This window comes from Furipterus horrens, unplaced genomic scaffold (genome assembly GCF_987537825.1).
Source record: "Furipterus horrens unplaced genomic scaffold, mFurHor1.1.pri manual_scaffold_6, whole genome shotgun sequence".
Lineage (NCBI taxonomy): Eukaryota > Metazoa > Chordata > Mammalia > Chiroptera > Furipteridae > Furipterus > Furipterus horrens.
The window spans coordinates 4,768,459-4,795,748 of record NW_028327176.1 but is presented as its reverse complement, the minus strand read 5'-3'; the positions used below and the strand labels follow the sequence as shown (position 1 = coordinate 4,795,748).

At 55.5% G+C, this 27,290-nt stretch overlaps 1 protein-coding gene across 5 annotated transcripts in view; it reads right to left on the bottom strand.

Moving 5' to 3' along the window:
- Nucleotides 1-10,991: 10,991 nt before the first annotated feature.
- Nucleotides 10,992-27,290, bottom strand: part of LPIN1 (lipin 1) — a 102,031-nt gene continuing 85,732 nt past the window's right edge. For 4 of the 5 annotated variants that reach the window (XM_090280924.1, XM_090280927.1, XM_090280926.1 and 1 more), the window contains 4 exons: nt 20,563-20,715; nt 15,581-15,695; nt 14,211-14,314; nt 10,992-11,373 (listed from right to left, as the gene is read on the bottom strand). In XM_090280924.1, the coding sequence (XP_090137050.1) occupies nt 11,214-11,373; nt 14,211-14,314; nt 15,581-15,695; nt 20,563-20,715 (532 nt within the window). In that variant the 3' untranslated portion in view covers nt 10,992-11,213. The remainder of the gene's footprint in view (nt 11,374-14,210; nt 14,315-15,580; nt 15,696-20,562; nt 20,716-27,290) is intronic. The other variant, XM_090280928.1, reaches the window with a different exon arrangement.

The following is a 27,290-nucleotide window of genomic DNA, read 5'->3' as shown; positions in this document are numbered from 1 at the left end:
AAGGACTTCTGCGTCCAGACAGTCACCGGACTTGAGCGGCCACGTCATGTCGTCCCGCAGCCTGCCGGCCTGCCCTGCACATTTCAGATGTTCTGTACCCTCCCCCCAGCCGTGTGGACCAATTCCGTTCCCTCCCTCCGCTCCCTCTCTGTCTCTCGCCAGAGAGAAGACAGAGCATTAAATGACAGACCAGGGGTGAACGGGGCAGCTCTGGGCTTTCTGGGAAGTTGTGAAACAGTGGACCCAGCGAGAGCCTGCATTACCCGACGAGTGTCCGGCAAGTCAACGGAGCCTGAAGGACCCAAGGACGCATTCCTGCGTGTCTCCCGCGCTCTGCTCTGTGGTCCCCCCGCTCACCTTCTCTACGTGCCTGCACCTTGGACTAAACAGAACACATAAGCCACCCGTAGAGTGGGTGTTGCTATGGGGGCCGGGGGTGTCAAACCCAGACTCTACCGGGAATGTTGCACAACTAAAAAGAATGGAAGATGATTCGCTGCAATTTGATAGCTGTTGAGGATGACTTTTCCAACCCCAGGAAGGTCAGTGAATGAGTAGGTTGTTGGAACAGCGTCTGGATGTGTCATGGCACCCAGAGATCCCCGGGCCATTCCACCTGATCAAGTGCTCACCAAACCAAGAGGGTGGCCCTGTCACCAGACCCTGGGTTGTGTCTACTGGGCTTGATTCAGCTGAGCAAGCAAGTCTCTGAGGGCAGCTGTCTTCCCACGGGGACGTCACTCCCAAGCTAGGACCCCACTCCTTCACATCCTACTGCCACTCACCAAAGGCTCTGGAATAAGAACGAACAGAACATTAAGTGAATTATCCCCAAGGTCACATTTTCCCCTGTTCTGGAAATCCAGCCAATTCTATTTCAGACAAGGCCAGCGAAATTGACACCTAAAATAATTCTTTCCGGTTTCTCATTCCGCTCAGCGGTGGCACGAGGGGTTCCTAGTGGGAGTGGGTTTAGGATGGATTTCTTCCAAAGCTGCTGCTGCCCCGGCTCCTGCCCGTGGGAGGATGTAATTCTGGGACCACTTGCAAAGGAGCAGAGCTCCAAAGCCAAGTCTCTTGCATGTCCCATTTCTCCAAAAAGCCATTAAAAACCTCAAGATCATCTCAATACCACCCCCACACCCACAAAAGTTAGGAAACCCAAGCCATTTGCAGGCCCACAGGAAATTAAGGGGACAGGACCGGATCACGCAGCGGTTCGGGCCTCAGCCAATCCCACAACAGAGACTCCGGGCATTTCGGGGAGGGGAATGAAGGGAAAATATATGAAAACGTTACATATTCTTGGTTTCAGCCCCACCAGAATACCAGTGAGTCTGGCCAATGGTTGGACGTGTTTTTTATAAACACAAATTCAACCGGAAGGCTTCACCTTTGAGGAGGTTCATGGTGGGATCTGCAAATCGACCGCTCCCTGGTCAGTGACATTTGAGGCACTGTCATCTTCCTGCAAACTTGATCAATGTGAAGACTCTGTATCTTATTAGAGGCTCCTTCTGCCTCTTCAAATCTCTTTATTTCCGTCTCCCCAGATGTTCCTGGCACCCCAGTGCTGAACCACGGGTCAGACCCACCTCCACTCTGCCCATCCCCGGAGTTATTTTTAGCTTTTGGTTTCCCGATAATCCCATTCTGGTGTTTTCTCTGCGTTACTCCAGAGGATGGAATACCCCTCATAAAACAGCTCCTCCCTGCCCCCCCACCAGCTCAAAAGGTCTTTAACGTTTCCTAGATAAAATCCACCACCACACTGCTGTGGTCGCACCCGCAGTCTGGGTCTCTCCAATCGGCGACAACCAGAGTTTATAATGCAAACACGTCCTAGCCAAGCTGAGCCCGCTGGCAGCTGGAGACTCAGAGCCTCAGAGTCAGTGGGTCTGGGGAGGGACTTCTACCGTGGTGATTTTTTAAATCCTTCCTTCTCATTAATTCGAACGTACAAACAAGGTTGAGAATCCCAGTTACTGAGACCTAATACTTCTAGCATCAGCCACAGCTTAATTCTGGCGGGGACACCTCTGGGCATTCGTGTCCCTGTCTGACCCTTGGGAGTTGTCCTGGGTTCCTCCTGGCCTCTCCTCCGCCCCCATATCACGGCCTAGATTTGCGCCCTCAGCCTCTCCCACCGGAGCTGCCCTACCAGTCTCCAGCCTCCCCGGTCCTTCCACGCCACTACCTGAGTGATCTCTCTACAACACCACCCGCTCAGGCCCCCGTCCTCCACTCAGGTGGCCGCCAACTGCCATGCAGGTGAGACCAGACCATCTGGCCTGGCCACTCCTAGTGAAGCCGCCTCTCACCCATGTCTTGACCACATGGAGCTCGTCACTGCTTTCATTCACCACGCTGTCACTCCCTGGGCCTCTCCCTGCTCCCCAGCCATCACTCCAGATTGAGTCCAGGCACCACCCCCACCCTGAAGGCCCTCCTCTGCCCCTGATAACACCTGACCTCCCCTCCGTTCATGGTGCTCTCCCGGGACACTGACATTTCTGTCCCTGCACCTGCCCACCTTCAATGCGTGATTTTTTTAAACATCCCTTTCCTACAGGCCCTGAGCTCCTCGGATCCCCTGATCCTGCCATCATACCTGGTGCACGGGAGACCTCCAGTGTGTTTCTCCCTGCAAACGCTTACTTTCCTGCCAAGTACCAGTTCTAAGGCACAAGGCACCCCTCAGACAGACGGAATGGGGTTTCCTTCTGAAACACTCTCTCCAGGCATAAGGCAGCTTTAAAGAACCTGACTGCTACTCTCAAAATTGGCCGCTAGATGGAATGAAAGGGACCGTCCTTGGAGAGAGTGGCCAGTGAAGACTTGTCCCTTAGAGAACTGGAAAGTGTGCAGACACAGGCAGGCGAGATCAGCCGCTCTCCTCTTTCCTCTTCCCCTCCTCCTTGTTCTTCTGTTCCTTTTTACTTTATTTTGTTGACATTATATAATTCTCATCATACTAGTTTATTGAGACCAAAACAATATATTCACATAACTCTGAAAGTCACCCAAAGGCGAGCCCCGCCCGCCCCCACAGCCCTTCTGCCCACGCAGATCCCCCACCCCTCGAAGGTAACGCTTTTTCAGCTGTTTATCCTGGTATTTACTTTGTATTTCTAAATAATATAAATGCGCTACAATATTTTGATTACTAAAGTCAGATAGTACTTACTGACTTTTAATGACAGATGAAGCTTTTACCTTCCACGTGCCCTCTTTTTCCAGCCCAACCTTCCTGGTGTAACAACATGATTTTTTAGTTCTATCACTCCTGGTTTCTCCGGGGGTTGAGAGTCGCTCCTGTTTCTTTATTACTTGTTATTTTTTCAATATATGACCAACCCCTCCCTCCCGCCAAAAACATAACGGGAGGAAAGAAAAGCTTCTCAGAGGCATTTCCCACGTTGTCAAATATATCCTTTCTTTCCCTCTCCTTTTACAAGCAGAAAGGGAAGGCACAAAACTGAGGATGCGATCGCGCTTCTGCTAGAACGTGCTGACCCTGAACATCCCAGGAGGCCTCTCTCCGGAGGCTGCCCCTCCCTGATCTGGATCTTCCCGAATCTGCAGTCTGTATCAGTGAGATAATGCTACCTGCGGTCACCAATAACCTCAGAATCTCAGAGATTATCGCCATGGAAACGTGCCTCATTCCACAAAGCCCGTTTCAGTATTTGGCCAGTTGCCTGCCATCTAGCAACTCAGGGTCGCAGGCTCCTTCCATCTTGTGTCTCTGCCTTGGGTTCCTGTGCCCGTGGACAGGTAGAGACAGGGGATGTGGAAAGGGCGCAGCTGTGTTTGAACTGCTTTAGCCCAGCGGTGACCTGCCACCGCCACTCCTGTTCCCACTACCAAGACACAGAGGCACAGCGGCCCCTCGATGCGGGACTCCCGAAGGGCGGCTCTCACCTCTGCCCCTCCCAAGGCTCCGGGTCTCCACACAGCCCCATTTTCACAGGGAGCCCCCAACCCATCAACGTCGCCACCAGAGGTGCAACCTCAGGAGTCCCGCAGCAGAACAGGAGGGTCCCCTTGGCGTCATCACGCTGCTGTGGCGGAGCAGCAGTAAAGGCGAGCCAAGGACAGGCGGCGGGAGAGGAGCACACGTACTTACTCCTCCTGTCCCAGACGCTGCTTCATCAGCTCCTACTGGGGCCTCAGGCTGTGGGGCGGGCCTTCCAGCTCACACCCCGTGGCACATGTGCTCCGTTCCCGCACCCAGGCGTGCCTGGTCTGTGCGGACGTGTCTGCCTGGAAAGGTCACGCTCTGCTGGGGAGGAGAAACCAGGTCTCGTCTGCCTTTGTTCCTGCTCAGACAAGGAGGTGCGTACCCCACGGTTCAAAGTGCGTTCCCTTTTTAAAAGAGCAGAGGCCCTGTGCCACACACCAGGATGCAACCCTGGGGAACACGTGGGTGCTGTCGTGTCTGTCTGGCGGCCTGGTCGCTGCTCCGGGTCCTCTCGTCCCCATCAGCTGTCTCAGCGACAGGGCTCTGGGGGACGGCTCGTGCGAGGGGCCCACGGCACGGCCATGGCTCTGATCCTCACTCACTTCCCCTCTGTCGTCCCCGCCACCCATACGACTGCTACTCTTGTGACAGGAGAGCTTGAGGACACCTGGAAATACGCCGGATCTGGGGACCTGCGTTCCAGCTCTGCCTCTTCCTAGTCAGGGGGCCTTCAACTAGCCACGATCTCTCCCTCTCAACTTCAATTTTGCTCATAAAGAAGGAGCGGGTGACTGTGAAAAGGGATCTGGAACCGCAAGGAGAGTAACACTCGGAGCTGGGCCTTATCTACCGTTTCCAAGGTGCAGACACGCCCATTGGCTGAGGCCTCTTGGCTTTGCGACAACCGTGAGCAACCAGCCAGCAGACAATGTCTTCAGGACTCCAGCCTGTCGTCAGAATCTGCAGTAGCAGCCCGAGGAGGCGGAGGAACTTTTTCATTACTGGGTTTTGTAGGAGTGAGTGCTAATGACCAAAATGGTGGCGGTCCATCATGCTCAAAAAATCAAAACAATCAAGTCAACAAATGAAATGCCAAACGCGAAGGCCTCTGTGATCCACATCATTTCTCTAGCATCCATGGATCAACACTTTCCAACACACAGCACTCACGTGAAACCGCGTTTCATCAGCGCTCCAGGTATATCTGCGCTGGATTTTACATGCGTTTGGGCTCTCTAATGGTGTGAGGGCCATTGTTTTAAGTTTGCGTGCCTTTAAGTAAACTTGGATAAGAATAATTCAGTTCCACACAAGCATTTTGAAGAGGACGCTATCATTTGAATTGGAGAAAAACGTCTCCGTTGGTCCGCGTCACACACGCTGGCTAACCCTAAGAGATTCACCGATTCGGGCACCGTACGCTGAATTCTGGACATCCGGACGAAGACTCTTTCGCTGCACGGAGCGCGTCTCCGCCATCACTACCTCTTGTGTTGCCGCCTGGAAGGAAGAACACAAACTTTCGTCCAGGGCCACGTCTCTCTCAATAAATCAGAGGTGAACTGCCTCGCTCCACCGAGACGTGCTATTTATTTTCAGGGTATTTCTGAACTATGAATCAAGAAGACAAAGAACAAAAGCGAAGCTGTCCAGCCACTCCGCAAGGAAACATATAAAGTTCCCAAATGAATGTGTTCCGTGAAAATACAAACCGTTTCTTCTTCGCTTGGCTCTGTCCTCTCCCTCGGAAAAGGATGTTTTTGCAATCAGAGCAGAAACATGACTGGGCCGCCCGCGTTTACATTTCTTTGTTGCACAATGAATGTGACTTGTTCGGGTCCCAGCAGAGGAGAAAGCAACAAGAGTAGTGGTTACTTTCCAAAGTGAAACTTAAAACCACAGCCTCCGGTGCACAAAAGGCGGAATGAGTCACCGGAAAAGGCCACTTGCTTGCAAAACTCATTAAAAGCCATGCAGGGCTGAATGGACTTCCTGCACCAGCGAAAAGATCTCTGGCATCAGGACAGCCCCTCCAGGCCCCGACGATTTTGGGGAGGGAGGGAGCCATCAGAAATCTGGGCACAGCCCAGGTCTGCCGGTTCCCAAGCTGCCTGGCCTCGTCGCAGGCAGAATCCCCTCCTGCCCTGGACCAGCTCAGGCTGAGATGCTCGGGGAAGGTGGCCCGGGCCAGCAGCTGTGAGTCCAAGGCTCAGGACAGCTTGGGACTCACTCGAGTCCCAGTATTGGGTTTCCGGGGGCCTCCATCCTTCGACAGATCCCTTCTGTCGCTCTGGCCAGGCCAGATCCAAGTTCAATGTCAGCTGCTCTTCAGAACCAGGAAGCAGGCCTCGGAGCTTCTGGAACTTGAGTGTGCATCGGAATCAGGGAGGATTTATTAACACAGGTGGGCCCCCCACCCAGTTTGATTCAGAAGGTCAAGGGCGGGGCCCAAAAACTTGCATTTCTAACAAACCACCAGATGCTGGAGCAGCAGGACCCAGGCTGTACTTTGAGAGCCACAAAAGTAAACAATTCTTAGACTTGAACTACAAACAGCCGTAAACACCTCCCTCCTCCCAGCCAGTTAGTGATGTTTGACCTTGAGCTGTGCTAATTGGAGGCCCTTTGATACCCAGACAGTCCTGTAAGGAACTCCTCCCCCTCCCCCTGACCCCACAACACACCCGGCTGGGCTCCCAGGCACGCACTCACTGGAGGGGCCCCTGTCTAGTTGGACCAGGTTTCCAAAGGCTGTGCCTCCAAACCCAGATGGATTGTGCCCCCCGGTGGCCATTTGGGGTCATTGACTTCCAGGGCCAACTTCTATCTGATCACACTGGTTCCTTCAGGCAGCAGGCCTTCTGGTAATGGTAGTGACGCTTCAGCTCCTTCGATGGCAGCGGGAGCTGGAGAAGGGGTCAGAGGCCGGAGGGGGACCCTGGTGACATTTTAACTCCTGTCTCTCCATTTAGGGCAGAAGTGCTCTCTCGTAGGCCCCCGATCTGGAGACAAAACAGGGACAGAGCTGTCCTGGACAGCTGCCTAGGACACCCCTCCTGCTAGAAACGGGCAGATTCAGATTCCAGAGGAGTTATTCTGTTTGTTGGTTAGTTTTTAAATGAGGCCTGCTGAACGTTCCTCCACCCCGTTCTCCTGTCCAGGGAGCACACCAAGGCCCCACGCGCTGCCTTTGGTGGGGGAGGGCGCTCGGAGGATCAGAGCTGATGGTCGCTGCCCATTGTCAATGTCCCCTGGCCTCTGATGAAAGGGCTGGTGACAACCTGGCTGCTGTGGCTCAGTGGATTAAGCGTCGGCCTGCGAACCAAGTGTCGCTGGTTCGATTCCCAGTCAGGGCACATGACTAGCTTGCACGTCAGGTCCCCAGTTGGGGGCGCATGAGAGGCAACCACACAGTGAAAAAAGAAAGGGCTGGTGAGTCTGGTGGGGTGTGTCGATTTTGAAAACCAAGATGGGAAGTATTTTAAATATTCAGGTGCTTGCAGCTGAGACATGGAGAAATCCAAGCTACGGAAATAGCTTCCCCGCACACATGTGGGAGCTCCCTGCCCACAGGAATGGGAACATGTGCCTGGTGGTACCACTGGGAGGTCGCGGGGAAGGTCCAGCACAGGCCGGGGATGTCTGGGCCCAGGACCGCAGTCGATGCTAGTTTTTATTTTACAGATAAAAGAGCTTACCGTCCGAAATTGTACTGGAATAAATCTGTAGGGTTCAACCCCATGGGAGGGTTTGTTCTGTCTTCCATGGACACAGCATCCATTCTACAGACACCCCGAGATGAACGCTGGCCCTGGGCCCCACGAGCAGCTCAGCCTGGCACCGTGGGGCCATTTTTGAAGCACTGAGGGGCCCCTGCCCTTATTCCAAAAACACTAAGGCTGACACAGGTGAATCAATAGGGTGTCTCAGGCATGTTGACAATCCACAAAATCAAAAGGAAATACGAGTTTTCAAGTGATCTGGGTGAACGAGGCAAGGGTTTTAATTGATTTGTTCACAATGAGCCAGGAATCGGTCCACCACAGGGAAGAGCCCAAACCCTGAGGACAATGTATGTGTATGTGAGGTGAAGGGACCCGCCCTGTTTATACGCTTGTCTTCTGTATGTTGTTATGGTGTCTGAACACCTGAAAAACGGTGGGCAGCCATGACGGGCCCCACTGGAGCACACCTGGGCAACGCGTGACCTCCTGTCTGGTCCATACACCGCAGGAGGCAATGGTGCCCTGCCTTAACCATCCCAAGGCCAGGTGCCAGGCAACCAGGGACCAGCCCTACGGCTCAGAGGCCACTGAGTGAGTCACCCGAGCCAACCCTGACCCGTCCACTCCGGCCTGCCGCGTTTGCTGCAGGAAACCCAGTGGAGTCTAGGCTCCCCCTCACTCCTGCCCCCCCTCGCGGCCCCCCCACCTCCCGTTTCCTGGGCCTGTGAGTAGAATGCACTCGGTTTCCCCGAGCCTCTCTGGTACCCTCTCATGTGGCCGCACCTGACTGCCCCCCACATAAAAGGCCCCCCGACAAAGCCCGCTTAGGTAACAGCCACATGGGAAACACTGACTGACCATGGGCCAGGCCCTGGGTGGCTCTCCAGGGGCCCTCCCCGCTCCTGAGCCATTCCCATAGGTGGGCCGCACCCCGGGGGCCGCCCCCTGCTCTCCCTCTTCACCCTCCTACCCTCCCAAGTCCAGGAGGTCGGAATTTTACCAAAGGCACTGAGAAAGGCTGACTCCTTTATTCCAAATTTTGAATAGTTCACAGTCTTTTTTTTCCTTGAGAATAAAATGTTTGGTATCACACACTAGAAAATCAGCAATCTAGTCATTCACCAAAAACCGTGTAAAATTCACACACCTTATTTCCAGAAGTCTTTCGCAGATCTTTTATTACAACAGCTTCTCGCTTTGCGTCCAGCACAGCACAATGGCATGACAATGATGCTCGTCACGGCACCAGCGCACACACACAGGTCAGGAGTTGTAGATAGAACAGATTAAAGGAGTGATCCACACCTGAGATTCAACAGGGAATTCTCTTTGCAGGTGAAATCATTCCTCCGCTGTGCCAGGTGTATGTATATTTTCTCCATCACAGGTGACGAACATCTGTCACTCTGCGGCTTTGGAACGCGGGGTCCACATGCAGCATTCCAGCACGCGACTGTGGGGCTACTGAGTTACAGTTGTGTCAACACAGGTAAGCCAACGCACACATGCATGAGTGTCGCCCATGAGATCTGCAAATCTCATTTCCCAAAGCAACAAGGCAGGTGCAAATGCTGCAGTCTCTATGGGGACGGGTGAGGGGCGGTGTCACACTGAACTTGACCCAGATCCAAGAGCGCAACTTTCTGGAAGGTGTGCTCTGGTTCAGAAGGTCAGGCAAGGCTGTCAGGCGAGGCTAATCCGCGGGGTGGATTAGCGTGGCTTGTCTGACAAAGGGCACAGGGCAGGAGGGGTGCCCCACACCCCAACATGGCCACACTCCTCCAGCGAGGAGAAACGGCATAGGCCTCTGCGGGCCCCGAGCTTGTACTGAGGTCACAGCAGCTAGAATTCACCCCAAAACACCCTCGTGACAGAAAGTGAGTGTGGCCTCAAGGTCACTACTGAGCAAGCCCAGAGGAGTTAAGGCAGGACGATTCTAAATTACTTTCAATGCCCCCCAAAGGGAGTCTGCACATGCGTGTTTGCGCGTCTATGCCAATGGGGCCAACGGCCGGGCCCTGGCCTTTCTCTGCAGGGCCCCGCCAACCCTTCAGGAAAGGCCTCCTCGGCCGGCGAGCCCACAGCTGCGGCGAGGCCCCAGCCCTGCACTGTCTTTCACAGAAAGAGTAAAGTTCCGTTCAACTGCTCCGTGCCCTGGCCTCCCGTGACTCTAGCAATGCAATTTAAATAGGAAAGCATTTCAATCATTGGAGGAAAACGCCCTTTAGAAAAATAATACTTCAAAAAATAAAGCAAAATCTTTTACCAAAATAATTCTTTGACGTTTCAAATTGTTCTCTCTACAAGCCAGTTTAATAAACAAGTAAGAGAATCATCTTCTAGCGGCTTAAAGAATGTCACTCAGATCATTACTTATCCACTTGCCCTTAATTTGAGTGGAAAAAGCTAAGGAAAATAAAAAGTACTAGTCATAAATCCCAAAAGAAGGTCAGTGTTGTGAGATTTATAGGCTAAGGCTCTTTGGGTAGTCTAATGTATATCTTTTTAATGTATCAATGACAGCTCTAATAGAAAGAATATGGCTAAGTGCTTATAACAATAACCCAATCAGAGTAAAGTAATAAATAATATCTACAAAGAATATAATTTAACTTCTTGAAACTATTTTCTTAAAACCAAGCAGTTTCTTTTGAGAGGTTCCAATAGAAACGGACCTCGTTCCCCTTTGGCGTCCGCTCCGCTCGAGCCCACACTTTCAGCACCGCCTTGCTGGATGAAAGAAAGGCTGCAGGCGGGGCGCTCAACAGATCACAGCAACCGCCCCCGAAACACTTCCTAGGGTCTGAGCTTAGGCATCGCAGCGCTACAGAGAGCCAGCCAGAGCCAGCCACGGATGCGCTAAGGCCTAAGTATCCCAGCCTTGGGCCACAGAAAAGGGGGCGGAGGGGAGCAGCAGTTACAGAGCTTATCTTTAACCAAAGGAACTTAAAGAAGAGTTTACCACCTAAAAATCAGACGAGCTGGCGAATACTGCAGGGGAAGGACAGCCACAGGGCCGAGGCCCAGGACAGTGAGGGCTGGAGCTTCTCCAAAGACCCCAGATGAGGGTCGCATGACCCCACACATCCCCCCGCCAGGTGCAGAGGAGGGGTACCACCCGCCACAAGGGAGTGTGGCCCATACTCCACAGTCGTGCGCATCGGGTGTTCCTCAGTCACACTGCCACCAGCAGGGCCCGGCAGCCACCCCCGCTCGGGTTCATAGGCACACGCAACACAATGACTGAGGACACCCCACAGGCCGGAAGCACAGGGCTGGCTCTGGCTCTCAGCCATCCACCGGGAGTGCACCTGGGTCCCCACCTATAAAGCGCACCCTTCATGTCTGACTCACAAACATCAGCCCCCGGGGCAGCGGGGGTAGGGAGGGTGCATCTCCATTCTCTGCTCTCAGGCAAATGACTACACTCCAGGGTCCTGGGCTCCGCTCCTGGGCTCCCAAAACCTATCCTTTAATGGGGGGCAGGCCGGTCTTCACACGACGTAGGAGTTGCTTGGACTAGCTCATGCCGAGGCAGAACGGACGTCCTGGTTTTCAAACGGTGGCGGCGGCTCTCTCCAAAAGGTGAAGTTACTGAAAGTATCTGAGCAGGGGAAGTCCGAAGAATGGCTTCTTTTCAGCAACGGGAAAACGTGGTCAACCACTTCACAGAGCCTCACGTACCTGCAAGGAGACGGACAGTGTCATCGCCTCCGAGGGACCCCTGGGCCCGGGAAACACCTGCCACGCCCCCCACGCTGTTTGGAAATTAGGAGAAATCTACAACCCTGAGGGACGGGCCTCGCGGGTTAGCACACCAGAGGGGGGTCTAGAATAATGGCTCACTAATTAATCGGAAACTGAAGGGCATGCCAAGCCTGAGTCAGAGAGGGCCACACAGCGAGGCGACCGACGGGACCCGACGCGGCATGAAGGACCAAGGAGGAGGAGGGCAGAGCAGGACAGAGGAGGCCAGGAGGACGTCAGCACTGCAGGGGGACGGCCACCCGCCGCAGACCTCACACGGGGGCACCATGGGAACGGACCCCAGCTCCCTGGAGCATCAAGGGACCGCGTCTCTGTTCAGTGAAAAGACACTGGGCCCCGGGGTTAAGGAGACATGGACGTGCCTCCAGCTCTGCCACTGACTGGCTCTGGGATCTTGGGAAAACGGCCTGGTCTGCTAAGCCGCAACCTCCTCAGCTGTGAAGGGAAGGAAGTGAGCGCTGCCACACTATTCGTACGAGAATTAAAGGTCGTAGTGTAGGCCACAGTGAGACGGTGCGTGCTGGGTGTCCACTGCATCTACTCAACAACACGGCAGGAAGGAATTAGCGCTGGCTAATTAGCAGCCTTAGGAAGAAAAGCCGTCACCGGCACGCGGGTCGCACGCCCTGGGACCCACCCCCGCCCTACCGCTGTGCAAGCCGGGGCAAGGGTCTCGCCCTCTCTGGGCCACAGGCCCTTCGTCCTTCCCAAGTTCGGGCTGGAACTAGACCCGTGTCTGTCAACGCACTCTGCAATTCCCGCACTCCGTTTCCTGTATATTCCCGAGAAGTTGCCGCGTGTTAGTTTCTGTGGCCTCTGCTACAGAAAGCAAGTTGCTGTATTGAATATGCATTTTCAGACCTCTGGGCGCCTCCAACCAGAAACTGGGACAGGCCCAGGCCTCTCTGAACATCCCCGGTGTCCTCCCTCACAATCCCTGGGTCCCTCTCCAGCTCCAATTTGCTGGGAACCAAAGGGGGCTTTCCAAAAACCCAGCCTCTAGGAATTAGCGTGTTCTGAGGCACAAAGTAGCTTATTAAATAAGAATGAGTGTGTGTATTTAATAAAGGGACCTCCAAAGGGCTTCCGAGAAACATCATGCTTGCATAAAGCAAACAAACTCACAGTCTCTCTTAACGAGCAAGAGTTATGTCTTTCCTGGGGATTAACACAAATGTCTGAAATACCTCCTGGCTTTCAGACCTGATGGTTTGAGTTCTGTGGCTACAGGAGGCGGCCGTACCCGCGGGGAGCACTGCAGTGCTCACCCCCAGGGTGTGGGGTCCCAGCTCCAGGCCCGCCGCCCGGCGCTCGGTGCTGGGCCCCACTCCGTCTGTGTGCCTGTCCCCGGGCAGCCCTCTCTGCTGCACAGGGTTCCCCCGGGGCACGGGGCTCAGGGAGAAGGCACTGAAGCCCCCCTACCCGTCAAAGACCTTTGGATGGCTTCTCAGAGAGAGCGTCCCACTTGGCGTTGAAATGGTGGCACCCGGTTCAGTACCAAATGTGGGAAAGTGTGCTTTCCGGGGAAAAGGAGTCTCTCCCTCACGCGACCAGCCACATCCCCCAGTCCAGGCCGAAGACAGCTTCCTTCAGCGATACGTGTTCTCGCACGCGGAGGTCCACGCTAGACCAAGGCCCGGGCATGGTGTGCATTCCACCTGAGCCTCAGCGAGTGGGCTGAGCTCCGGGGCCTCCTGGGCAAAGCCCCGCAGACGCTGGAATCCCTCGCGGCAGGCGCCTTATAACAAGACCCGCCCCTGGCTGCTGCCTGGCAGAAACCTATGTCGTTTCTGGGCAGCGAGTTCTTTTTGACCCTAGCTCTAAGCCCACTAGATCTTCTCCAGCCTCACGTGGGAATGTCATGGGCTGGGGAGAGAGGGGGCCAAGGGAGCCGTGACATCCTCAGGGTGGCCTGGCGTCACAGGGTGGCCACGTAGCACTCAGGAGGGGAAGCCGCTGAGAGGACCGAGGGGAGCCGGTCCCCGCTACTCCTCCACAAGTGCAGCAGTGAAGCTGGGTTAGCCTCTGGCTGGGCTAAGGAGCTCTCAGGAGTGAAAATGTGCTCCAGGGAGACCCAGACCTACGGTCTCCCTAAATCCGTGAGAGGCGCCGGGAGAGCCCCAAAGGCGCCCATTCCAACTCCGCCACCCAGAGGGCTGCAGCAGGCCCCCCGCATCTGCCTGATGGCACCCGGTGGGCAAAGCTCCCAACACCGGGGATGAGGAAACAGCCCCCCACTCCGAGATGCGAGGAACCCAAAGTGAGAGGCGTCAGAGTCAGGAGGGGTTCCACAGCGGGGACGGGCACCCCGGGAGGGAGCCCAGCGTCACACAGCAGTGTTCCCGGGAGGACGCTGCCACAGGCCGGAATGCGAAGGGAGACGCAGTTCGTCACCTTTACAGATGACAGCCTGTGGCATTTCAACGCGGCGGCCCCTTTAAGTCGCATTCTAGGCTTGGAAGCCTAACTTGGGTGACTCACAAGCACCCGTTTTCAAATTCAGTCAGGTCCACTCTGGAGCAGAATGTAACCCCGAGGTCAAAGGTTCCGCCCTGAGGGGATCTGACTCAATCCGGGTGGTCCAAACGTGGAGTTCGGGACAGAACAGGAGGACTGACAATAAATCTTCCTTGTAGGAATGAGGGATTAAAGCAGAGGCAACAAAGGACCACAGGGCAGGCCGTCAATAGCAAGGGGCCACCCCAAAATCAGGACGGCGGGGACAGCGGGGCGGCGGCCGCGCGGGTACTCACGAGGAGATGTTGGTCTTGGCGTGCTCCTGCACGAGCTCCCCCTTGGGGTTCACAGTGAATATCCTATTCAAAGACACTCCCACTTGCTTGTACGAATACACGTCCTACGTTAGGTAAAGGGTGAGAGAAAAGGAGTTCGTGTAAATACAAGGACATGACGCTTCGGATCTGACGCAGCGTAATGCCCTTTTCACGCGCCGGATGTCCACTTCCCACGGGGGAACCTCTGGGTGTGAAACTGTCCAGTCGGCGTTGCCCTCTGGAGCCCAGTTCGCTCACCCACTCAGGAAGTGAGCCGAAGGGAGGACCACCCGGCACGCCCCTGGGTCCTCACGTCCCCAACGGCTCTTCTCTGACCCATTTTCTTGGGCGTGAGTTTCAAAAGTAGAGTTTTCTTACTCTATTTGCCAGAACATTGAACTTCTTCCGGCAAATTAGGGCAGAAGACCCCAAATCCCAGAGGGTTTCTTACACCACACGGACCAATACAGCCGCCCCCTTATCCACAGAGGGCGTGTTCCGAGACCCCCAGTGGATGCCTGGCACCGGGGACCGTCCCAAACCTTACAGAGACTATGTTTTCCCCTGTACACACATACCCTTAAAGTTTAATTATCAATCAGGCACAGGGAGAGATTAACAACAATAACCGATACTCTAAAGTAGAAGAATTATAACCACATATCGTAATAAAGGTCATGTGCATGTGGCGTTACTAAGTAACGCACAGGTGACGTGAACACTGGGAAACCACGAGAGGATCTGAGGACCGAGGCGGCTGCATGGTGCCTGACCGAACAGGCGGGGAGCATCTGCAGCGTGAACACACTGGACAAAGGAAGACTCCTGGGTGGGACAGAGTGGGACGCGTGAGACTTGACCACGCTACTCAGAGGGATGAGCAAGTGAAAACCTATGAATTGTTTATTTCTGGGCCGTTCCATTTAATATCTTCAGACTGCGGTGGGTCACGAGTAACTGAAACCGCGGATAAGCAGGGGGACTACTGTACCCATAAAACTTGCAACGCTGAATTCACCCCTGTGCTAGGACAGGCTCCCTGGTTCCCTTCGGGCGGAAAGCATCCAACCCTAGTCAGTGTTCTTGCTTTACTTGTTTAGCAGATAATTCCGAATTTAATGTTTCCGGTCCCACATTTCATGCCTCAGACGGAAACTCACCGGCCAAACCTCAAAGAAAGCTAGAGGCCGTGAAATCGTTGGCGGTCCCCTTGCCTCTAGCCGTAGGTAAATGGCTTTTTATCGCGCTTTCTAATCGGATGCGTCGGGCCTCACGTACAGCCCTTCAGATGCCTGCGCTCAGAACAGACAGGGGTCTCCGGAGCGCTCTCCGCCCCGGCTAGTACTCACAGCAGGTCGGTTTCCAAAAGCAGCATAGAAGGGTTCTGTATTCGGAAAAAACAGGTTCTTGATGTCTGTCAAACACTGGACTTTAAACTTTTCTGGCTTCTTCTCAATCACTTCCCTGGGGGAAACAAACAAGAAAAGAACGGAGCAGCAGGCGAGGGTAAGCTTCATTCGCGTCGCGCTATCGTGAGCCGTCAGAGATGCCGCGACCCCAGCCACCCTCTTATCTCCGGGGGCTGAGTGTGTGTGTCGGCCGGTTCAGCTGTCCCAGAAAAGCCCTGGGCGGAGAGGGAATCCCTACTTCCAAGTCCCCCACAGAGAGAAGGCGAAGGACCCGGGGTCCCCAGTCAGCCGAGGAACGAGAACCCCAGAGCCCAGGAGACAAGCGAGCATCCCCCAGCTCCCTTCATGAGGCGAGTGCAGCCCCGGAAACAACATCCACGGGAACAAAGTACAAGCAACGTGGGGGCCCATCTCCTTTGTCAACGTCCGTGAAAAACTCCTAAATAATCTTAAAACTTCATCAAAATATATCAGGGGAGACCTGAATAAATGAAGAAATGGACCGAATGACTTGACTGGAAGGTTCCTATTGTAGGAGGAGATGGTAATTCTCCCTAAAATGATCTCTGCAGATTCACTGTAATTTCTGTGTGTATGTTCCTGTAAAACCTGACTCCACTGGCTACACAGAAGTGCAAAGGCCAGAAGCAGAACACACGTTTATGGACACTTGGCCCATGACCACAGTGACAATTCAGAGCAGAAGGAAAGGACAGCTTTTCCAGGAAATGGTGCTAAGACAATACACTGTCCCTCTAAGGGGAGAAAGAAAGGGAAGAAAGAAAATGGACCCCACTGGACATTATACGGAAAAACCAGTTCCTGGTCAATTATAGACCGAAACGTGAAGGGCGACAGCTTTAGGTAAAATACACTCACTCTCTGCCCACAGGTGAGGGAAGGCTTTTTTAACATGCACAAAAAGCACAAACCAGCGTGGAAAGGGGATGACTGACTACGTGAAGCCAAGAATTGAGGTTCATCAAGAGCCGTGCACCAGGGAAAGACCTGGCAGCCCCCCGAACAAAGCCTCGGTGGACAGACCCTGAGACACACTCCTACAGCCAAAACCAGGACGGACGGAAGGCTTGAGCAGCCACTTGCTTACAGGAATGGAGACATTTCCTACCCAGCGGACTAGCAACGACGTAAGAGGCTGACGTGCTGGCAAGAAACAGGGGCGAATGGGACGCGTCCCCCTGCTGTCAGAAAAAAGTCTGGACACGCCAGGATGCCGAATGCACAAGCGCCCCAGGCCCAGCGACCTCACTCTCCGCGTGCACCGTGGATCGCCGACCACGCCTGCACCCCCCCCCCTCCAGGGCACCCAGGAAACACTGCTTCTAGTAGCAAAACACTGGAAGGGGCTCAAGGACCCCCATCAACAGCGCCATGGAAATCGCCCAACTAAGTAACGGCGCGGGGGGGGGGGGGGGTCACACGCCAGGACCCAACACGGACGTGAAAATGAACGGGCTACAGTGACCCTCCGCCATGTCGGGAACAAAGACGGGCCGCTCCTGGAGAACGTGACGCGCTGATGTAAGGTCCGCGGGGGTGCACAGCTGCACGCACTGGTGAGGATTACAGCAAGAAACACCAACACGAAACTCAGGGGTGACCGTTACCATGACTACCGAGCGGGCAGGGACGAGAGCAGCCGGGACCTGCTGGCACTGGGTCATGGGTGCGCTGCCACCCACTGTTTGGTGACCCCTTCTCCCCTGCACGTAATTTAGAAGTGCTCTCCATCCCTATGCAAACGTGACTGAAGTGATGATGGGAACAAGCCCCGAGCATGTCCAAGGGCCCGAGCGCTGCTCCGGGCTCTGCCCCGACGTCTGTGGACGCCCGGGCCCTCTTTTAACACGAACGGGACTCACGTCTTGGGACTCAGGGATACACGTATGAGTGATCGCGCAGCTGTTTCCACTGAGACGGAACTGTCATGGAATACTGCATTAGTGTTAGGTGCACAACAGAATAATTCCTTGCGAGATGATCGCCGCATTAAGTCCAGCTCACATCCATCACCGCACAGAGTGACACATTTTTCTCTTGTGATGAGAAGCTTTAAGATCCGCTCTTAGCAATGATCGTGGGATTTTAAGCCTCAAACTTCAATGCACTGGGGAAACCATCCAAACTCAGCCTCCTGCTTCAGCCTCGGTCTCTCCACACACACGGCGCTGGTGCCAAACCACGTCCAGAAGTTCCAATCTGCCCAGGAACCCAGAGCCACGGGGAACTAGCAAAGGCGGGTCTGTCCAACCCCGTCTGCCTGTCGGCCTGACTTACCGGTGACACCCATGAGGCTGCAGCCACACTTAGCAGGAGTGGACCTGCCCCAAGAAAGGGTTAATGAAGATGATCTGAACAGCTCCGCCAAGCTCCGCCACCACAGCAAAACGGGGCAGGTCACTGAAAAGAGTCACATGACTCAAAGCCACCTTCCACCTTCCCAGGGGAAACTCCTGACCCAAAAGGTCAGGTGTGTGAAACGGACTCTCACCTTCTTTGTTCCGACATAGCGGGTTGGCCAAAAAGTCTGTTTGGTTTTGTCAGAACATGGCTCTAGTAGCGCTTAGTTGTCTTGAGCTTCTTTGGAAACAGTTTTGTTAGATTGTCACATGTATTGACAGCTCTCATGTCCGAGTGCATTTTTTTAAAAACCTATACAAATTGGTGAATTTGTGTAGCCATTTTAACACTGAAGACAGACAATAAGCAATGTTTTCAGCACGTTCTGCTTTATTATTTCAAAAAAGGTAAAAATGCAGCTGAAACACAGGAAAGGACTTATGCAGGGTATGGACTTGTGCTGTGACTGATCGAATGTGTCAAAGGTGGTTTGGGGGGTTTCCTGCTGGAGATTTCTTCTCACTGGACGCTGCTCCACGCTCGGGGAGACCAGTTGAAGCTGATCGTGCTCAAACCAAGACATTGACTGAGAACAAGCAACGCTGTGCCCCGCGGGTGACAGCCAACACACTCAAAATATCCAAATGAAGCCAAGTGAAAAAAATGAGCCTTCTATTTTACTGGAAAAAAAAAAGTCACCTGCACTTTTTGGCCTACCCACTCCTTCCTCGACTGTAGCATTTGAGAGCTAAGAGGAATGCTGGAGAGCCTCTGGTCCCACCCTGTCACCTGGCAGTTGAGGACACAGACCCAGCAAAGTGGCAACACCATTCATTAGTCACCAAGCAGCGTCAGAGGATGGGGCTCCGGGCCCTACTCCAGACCCTCTGCACCCCACACCCAGAGCTTATTTCTGCCGACTGTGACACGCACACGCACACGCACACACACAAACACACACACGCATGCACACGCACACACTCTACACTGCAATTGGTACCCGGGCGGCACAATCACAACTGTACCCAATTCAAGAGCCTTGCTGGACAAGGTGACGGTGCTTATGGTAGACCCTCCCGTCAGTTCCGGGACATCTGCAGCCAGACCCGCAGCACGGCTCTGGCCGGGGCCGGGGCCAGGGGCCACGCCATCGGAGCGCCTCCAGCTCCCGAGAGGGGGCACGAGCTGCAAAGGTTGGGCCCCTCTCTTCAATACTTCCTCAAGAGGAAGAAGTCACATATCTTGGACAAGAACAACTAACTAAGGAAAAACTGAAAAGGATCACACTGAATTCATTTCGGTGGTAAGAGGTCAAGAATAGAAACGTCAGCTTCATACGTGGCCGAGCGAAGCCTTAGCGCCGACCAGACACTAGTGAGCAGCTTGCTGCAGACTGTCCAGATGACTCAGACGCAGGTCATTAAAATATCTGGATCAGGGACTCATTTCACTGAAACATCTGGATTTCTACTGAGGTCTGCATCGCGACCGCTCTCGGGGACTGAAATGCACTATGGCATCCAGAGGTTTTGCCTGCGTTTCCTCCCCAGGATGAGCTGGTTTATGAGCTGGTTTCAATGTACCATCTTTTCCTTCAAGAAAAAAAAAAAATACTACTTGCAGAACACAAAGCTGCGCCGGAAAACGTAGCTACAGAGCTGAAGAGAAGTTGTCAGGAGGAACCAGCGCGTCGCTGGGGCCATCTGGATTTCCCACTGCTGGCAGGGTTAAGAGCCGCACGCAGCAAATGTGGTCCCCAAATGAGGCACGATCGTGACAAAGCTTTTCATCGGACGTTCAAGACACGATTATAGGATTCGTCCACACAGCCCTCAGAGGGACTGAAGTCCCATTACGGCCACAGCAGGTCACACTATGAGAGCGTCCGGAAGCACAGAGGCCAGTGTTCCCCTCCCCCACCCCGGAGGCCAGAGCCTGGCTTGGCTGCCTTGAATACTGCCGAGGCGTGGATGGAGGAGGAGACTCAGAAACTGGCGCCATTAAAAGAAACAGCGACCATTACTCCCTGTGAGGACGAGTACTCTGGGCGTCCAAGGCCAGGTGAGCGGCGGCATCTAGCACAGGGGCCACTGAACCCAACCCGGGTCCCCGATTAGACAGACGGCAAGTTTATTTTCAAAGACTCGGCCGGGCGACGTGGGGAGGGGAAGGGGCAAGGGAGCAGGAGGGGTGGCCGCCACCAAAGGGGAGCAGCACATGCGCAGGCTCAAGGGGGGGACGGCACTCTGGGAAGTGGGGACAGTTCAGCACGACTGAGCTCTAGAAGCCAGAGAGGAGCGGGACTGGAGAGGAGGCCGGCAGCTCACGTGCAGGCACGTGACACCGAGCAGGGGAAACTGGACGGCCCTGAGCCGGGGGGAGCCCGTGAAGGGGACGAGCAGGGCTCCCCTGCACTTTGGGATGGTTTTTCCAGGGCCCCCTATGGAGCAGGGAGAGCGGCGGAAAGACCGTTCGGAGGCCATTCCTGCACAGCCTCCAGGGCTGGGGACAGGGCCTGCCCTGGGCGGGGCGGGGCGGCGGGGACAGGCCGAGGGCCCTACCTGTGCAGGGCGGAGAAGAGGCTGCTGGGGCTCAGCAGCAGGGGCCCCTGCGGCAGCACCGTGCCCCTCTCGTTGACCCAGTGCAGGTAGCCCCTCGTCATGTCCGCCATCCCGATGGCGCGCGCAGAGCAGTAGAGAAACTTGTATCCGTTTCTGGAAGAGACCAAACGGGCACACTCAGCGGGGTCACACAGCAGAGCTCCTGGGAGCCCACGGACCCTGACCCGCATCCATCCGTGCAGTCCCCTCACGAGTGACAGGCCACAGTCCATAAAACCCGGTTACGCATGCCACCCGCCTCCGCGCTGGCCGCTTCTTCCCAGACAAGTCGCCGTGGTGCCAAGTGTCCCGGCCTCGAAAGGCACAAGGGCTCTGGGGTCCTGGGGCCCATTTCTCCTCCCTGGGGGCTCACCCACCTCTGTGGCTCTGAATACCACCCCCAAACCGAAGCAGCGGTGAATACTGTGATGCCGTGACCCATTTGGTCTTTGTCCTGGGTCCCCGGCACAGAGCTGCCCAAACCCCTGACACGTCCTGAGTGGCTGGAATAAGAGTACCTTGCGCTGCCCCCAAGAAGCCCCTCCATCCCTGCCTGAGTTTCTGCTGAGGAGGTGACTCAAGGAGGGTGGGGCTGGTTTCCAGGGGAACAAACCACGCAGTGAGAGCTCAGTCACCACGTCTGAGGACTCGATCAAGCGTGTTCCGTGAAACCTGAGCAATGGGGCTCAGACGGCTTCCGGTTTGTGAACGTGTCCACATGCGGAGAAGGCGGCACACCCCAACTCCACAGCGGGGCAGGGGGACCCTTGCAGGCCTCCCTCTATGTACTTCATCGGCCGTTCATTTGCATCCTTGATAATTTACCAATAAACGTGCTTCCCTGAGCTCTGAGCCATCGCAGCAAAGCACCAAACCTGAGGAGGGGCTGCGGGAACCGCCGATCCGTAGCCGTGTTGGGCAGAAGTGTGGGTGATCTGGGGCCCAGCTACTGGCCCCGGCGTCTGGAACAGGGGCAGCCTGTAGGGACCCTCACCTGCCCTCCCGCCGCCGCCTGAACCATGTCCCTGCCCTGCGTCCAGTCTCCACACGGGAAGAAAACTGAAAACTTAACATTTAACCCCACTGTGCTCAGGAGCCGCCAGACCTCGCCATCTCTCTCAGACAGGGCCCACGTCTGCTGCCGTGACCTGCCTGCTCTCCAACCCCGTCTGCTCCCGGCCAGCACGCGGGGTTCTCGCCGCTCCTCCCTCTCATTGAGCTCGCTCCTGCGCTACACACGTGCCCACGCCACTCCCCTGCCTGCGACACCATCCCCCGAGATCACCAGGGCTGTGCTCAGACGTCGTGGCCTGAGAGGGCCCTCGCCCGCCCCCTCCATGTAACAGAGAACACACCTGCCCTTGCCCCCATGCCAGGCACTGGCCCCGGCTCTGCTGGTCTGTCCCCATGTCACCCCTCACTGACATGATATTGCAGTCCCTTGTTTGCTGTGTCTCATTAATCCGCACGCTCCCTGAGGGCGGCAACTCTGTCTCGGTCCTGGCTGGAATCGCGTGCCCAGAGCAGCGCTTGACATGTAGTAGACACGCAGTAGACACTTGCTGGGTGAGCAGGTATGCACCACCCACTTCCCACCGACTCCCCGTCCCCCCACGGATACCACACGCTGGCCGCAGGACCTGTCCCAGGCTGGGTTAACGACATGTCCTTTAAGAGAAAAAGCAGGCACGTCTTAAGGTGGAAGAGAATATAGAAATGTCAGCTTGTCTGGAATACGGGGTTGCATCTGAACATCAAGCAGTCTTTCTAATTAAACACCTCTGTACTTCAACCGTCTAATGCACGCAGCCTTTGAAGAGAAGCGAAGCCACTATTTCCATACACTGTTCTTCACATCCAAGTCCTAACTGCCACCTGCAGGCCTCTGAGAGGCTCATTCTATTCCAGCCTTGCTTTTCAAAGGCACTTCCCCGCTGCATCGGCCTCGGCGTGGTTGTCACCACCTGAGTGTTCTGCTCCCCAGGCCACCACTAAACTCAGGTGGAAATCAGCTCAAGGGGGCACACGCTTGTTGGTGGCAGCAGGGGCTGCCTTTCCAGAGCCTCTGCCCCCTGACAGCTGTCAGGAACACCAAGTGCTGCCACCCATGCTCAGGCGGCACCTGGTCCCCAAAGCGGACTCTGCACGGTGCCCCTCGGGGTAAGACCCCTTGCCCAGAAGGATGGCCAGCAGGACATGCTCCTCCCACCAGCTGGGCACCCCTGCGCCAGGCCCCCAGCGGGGACACGTGGCACAGAACACGTGGCAGAGCAAGGTGGGCGGAGCGGGCCCCGCCCGAGTGGCCAGTGAACAGTCAGCACACGGGCTCCGGGGAAACGCCACAGAGGAAGAGCCTGCCATGCCCAGGCTTAGGACAGGCAGTGTCTCCTTCTGTCCCAGCCTCTGTGTCCCTCTCAGCTGGGAAAGATGACCGCTGGGAATGCTTCCCAAGACCAGCTTCTAGACTGGAGTTTCTCAACTCCTGATACTTCGGACAGCCACATTTGTATCTGCTGGGGCGGAGGGGGGCCCCTACAATGCTGCAGCACTGCTGGTCTCCACCCCCTTGGTGCCAGCGACGCGCCCCAGTCCTGACAACAAAGAACGTGTCTGACGCTGCCCTGTGTCCCAGGGGGTGGGGGGGAGCCTGTCCTCAGCTGAGAGCCACTGCACACAGAGGGGGACCCCTGGAGCCCCAACACAGTCCTGCAGGAAGGGGCTCGCAGGCAGCCTCGGGAAGGAGTGCTCTGTGCCGGCCCAGGCTTGTCCTCGGCCAGGCATCGGGGCCTCTGCGACCTGGGTTCCCGGCAGGGCCCCGCCCTCTGAGCAGGCCGCCTTTCCTGACCCTCCCCCACCTCTCCCCCGACCCTTACACACCTGTGCACGCACGTCACAGCCCCTCCTCGCACTCCCACGGCACCCGTGATGAGCTGCCCTTCTCTGAAACCCTGCTCATCTGAGAAGGCTCAACTCGGGTGCACCTCTGACTCCTCGTCCCTCCGACCAGAACGAGTGTCTCCTTGTCACCTGCTCCTCACCCACGCCCACCGCAGGCCCACTGCCTGCTCTGACAAGGCCACAGCCCCCGAGGGAGGCGCTCAGCACCAGGGACAGCACCAGGGACAGCTCCGGGGCCCTGAGCTCAGGCTGTGGGGTTCCGGCCCAGCTTGGCGGGGAAAGCCACGCCCGGCTGTCCCCACACGCACTTGCGACTTCAACCCCACAACCCGGCAGCAGATCATTTTGGGCTAGCAGTGACCTAAGGGCCCGTCCAGCCTCATGTCCTCATTTTAGAGATGGGAAACCAGGCTGGGAGTGGGGAACGGGGTCCCAGCGTCCATGGTGAGCCGATGGCTGTCCCCCCGGGAATCCAGCGGGGCCCGACTGCGTCCTGTTCACCACACAAGCCTCCCTCCCCGGCAGAGAGCAATGACTCCAAGGACCTACGGGGCCTGAGGGGAGAGGAAGGAATGACGGTGCGTGCAGAACAGAGACCCCAACGAGCCTGTGGACGGCCGTTCCCACGCCCAGGCCGCAGGCGGCTCAGCTGTCTATGCACACAGAGCGTCCACTCCCACTCAAGTCTCGGCAACGCTCATTTCTGGTTACAGCAACATAAAAATACGCGTCGCGTCAGGGAGAAAACCAGAGCAATTATTGTCCAGATTTAGCCCCCCAAAGACCCACTGGCTCAAAGATCTCAATATTTCAGGAAACACCCTTTTAACTTCCTTTCTTCTTACAGAATACGTTTGAGTATGAGGGGGTTTCAGATGCCTTCCATCTGCATCTGATCTAGTTCTTTTTAATCAATAACCACACAAACCTTATGCACTCTCTGTGAACAAGGTACTAATCAGCCTGACAGATCACATCTCCCAGGCTGCCCACACTCCAGACAAGTAATTACACTCAGCACAAAAATAAATCAAATTGCCCTCACTTCCTGCTGTTTCCAGGCAAGTGGCTATCTGCAAGATGGCTTTCCCCACGAGACAGACCCTGCGGTGCATAAAATTTAAGAAGGACCCGAATTCAAGGAAAGCAATGTCTGGAAAGAGTGGCCAGTAAAATCCTGGTACCCCAACATGCTAAACCTTCCTCTACGTGTGCCTCCGGGAAGTCACAAGCCTGACGTTGAAAGAAATGATCTAGACTCAGAGTGAGTCACAGCCTTTATCACTTCTTCGTCCCTGGGCTTCTCCCCACGTTGGCTGCCTATGGCCTGGGAGGGCACACCCCACGAGCCACCGTCACATGAGCAAAGGTGGGAAGACAGGAACACGAGGCCTGACATAGGCGCACCAACGGCCCGCACTAGAGCAGGAAGGTCTGGGAAGAAGCAGCAGAAAGTAAGGACCTAGCCGAGGGCCGGGCCCCTGAACTGCCGGGTTTCCAACGCCACAGCACGGAGCCTGCGTGTCCTCCCCGAGCTGCGCCGTGAGGAGCCCCTGAAGGCGGTGGTAGGGCCGCCGCTCCGGGAGCCGTGGGCATCACTGGTCCGAATGTCTGGGAGCCACAGGGAACACGTGTCAAACTCAGCACTCAGACCAGTGCTGCTCCTTCCTCTCGGCCACCGCGGAAACGCAGGAAGCCCTGGGCACCGTCCTCAGACCCTCCCCAACACAGCTCCCTTGGGCTAACGACCAGAGAAAAGAAGGGCCGGGCGGGTCTGGGTGAGCTACACAACTTTGTTTTTCATAGATATCTTTTCTGGGAAAATCCAAATAGACACAAATCAAGACCCCACCCCCCATAAAAAAGGCAACTGTGCTGTTTTTAAATGTTTCAATAAATACAGGAATAGATTCATGTTCCAAAAACCACAATGAATCAAGCTGCGAACTGTGAATTACTCAGTATCCTGACCCAAGATGGTTTCTTTCCACCCACAATAGATGCCATTGCCGGAGTCATGGAAGTCACTGAAAAGCAGCCAGTTAATCCTTCTAAAAAAAGATCTGCCCGTGGCGAGCGAGGCTGTGGCGAGAGGGGCGGGCTCACGCAGGTCTGCGGGAGCGTGCGCGGGGGGAACCGCACGGGGGAACTCGGCAGCACGGACCAGCTCTCCTGCTGGGCCCGGCCTCTGACCAGCAACCGGCCTCCGGGGAGTCCCGGTCACAGCAGCCTCCCCAGGGAGTGCGCCTTCTTTGCTTTTTTACATGCTCATTACACAGGATACACGGCGTGTGTGAGCGCCTGTGCGTTTCTGTTGGAAGCGGTGTGGCAGCGGAGCCTGCCTACCACGTACTCCCACGGAGGACTGGACGCGGAGTGCTTTCTCCCTGGGGCGGAATTCTGCGCGGCATTGAGGAAGACGGAAACCTGACGTCGTGAAACCTAAGGACGTATTACTGAGCTGCTCACACTACTCCGCTTGTAGGGCGTGGATTAGCCTGGCACTGGAGCAGGAAAGAAGACACAGCCTTTGGACTTTTAAATTTCTTACCTTTTCTTAGCTCTCTCTCTTTCTCTCTCTTTTTTTTAAAGAAGCATGTATTACTTAGGTCATTTTTTGTTTCTTTTTTATTGTTGTTCTGTTACGGTTGTCCCAATTTTTACGCTGCTGCTCTCCATTGCCCTACTTAGGTAATTTTTTATATATGAGATCTAGAAAAGTCAGGTCAAGCCAAGGATCTGAGCAGCTAAGAAATCAGAAGTTTTTATGAGCGCCGGTTCGATTCCCAGTCAGGGCACATGCCTGGGTTGCGGGCCAGGTGCCCAGTTGGGGGGGCGAGTGAGGGGCAACCACACGGTGATGTTTCTCTCCCTCTTTTGCTCCCTCCCTTCTCCTCCCCTCTCTCAAAAAGTAAGTAAATAAAATCTTTTTTTTTTTTTTTTTAAAAGAAGTTTTCAATCCCACCAGAATATAAACCCCCTCCCAGCCACCCCTCCCCAACTAGAGCACAGGGTCTAGGAGACCAGAGGCTGTGTCTGCTTCATGGTCACTCCCAGCCCCTGTCACAGGGCCGCGCCCTCCACAGCACTCAGGAAACGCTGGATAAGTGAATGAAGGAGGAGCAGAAAGTCCACACTCCATTCGTCTGCTTGCGGAGGGCTGGAAATGGCACTGAGCACCCACTCCCCACCACCCCAGACCTGGGCCAGAGGGGAGCACCTCAGGCTCCGAGCCACGGGCCTGGGTCTCGATCCCGACATTCACCAACTGTGTAACTTCCTCACCTCCCCTGCCCCCCCGCCCCAGCACAGGTGGGACTGTCCTAAGTCAGCCACAGGCACCTCCCAGCTCCAAGTGGCTGGAGAACAGGGTGCAAGGAGGGGGGGGGGGCCTGGTGGGCTCTGAACCCTGGGGACAGACCAGAGCAGAAGCAATGGCCTTGGAGCTGGGCAGACCAGGGCTTTACTGAGTTCTGCCTGTTCGCGGCTCCGGGAATTTAGACAAAGTGCTTTAACTCTGAGTGTATTTCACTCACCCAAAAACAGAACTGATCTCACTAGTTTTCGAAATCACTGTAAGATGTCAGCGATGTGACAGGTGTGCCCAGTCAATGAACACGGCCAGATCGACCCTCCCCGCTGGTCGTCCCAGGCAGAGGCCCGCAGCGCGTGCTGCCCTGTGCTTTGCCCACTTGGCGCAGCGCTCCCCAGACCGCAGCTACACGCTGCGTGGAAGCTGCACCCTGGTAGCATGAAACCACCCTTGGCAAACCTCAGACTCCGCTTCGTCA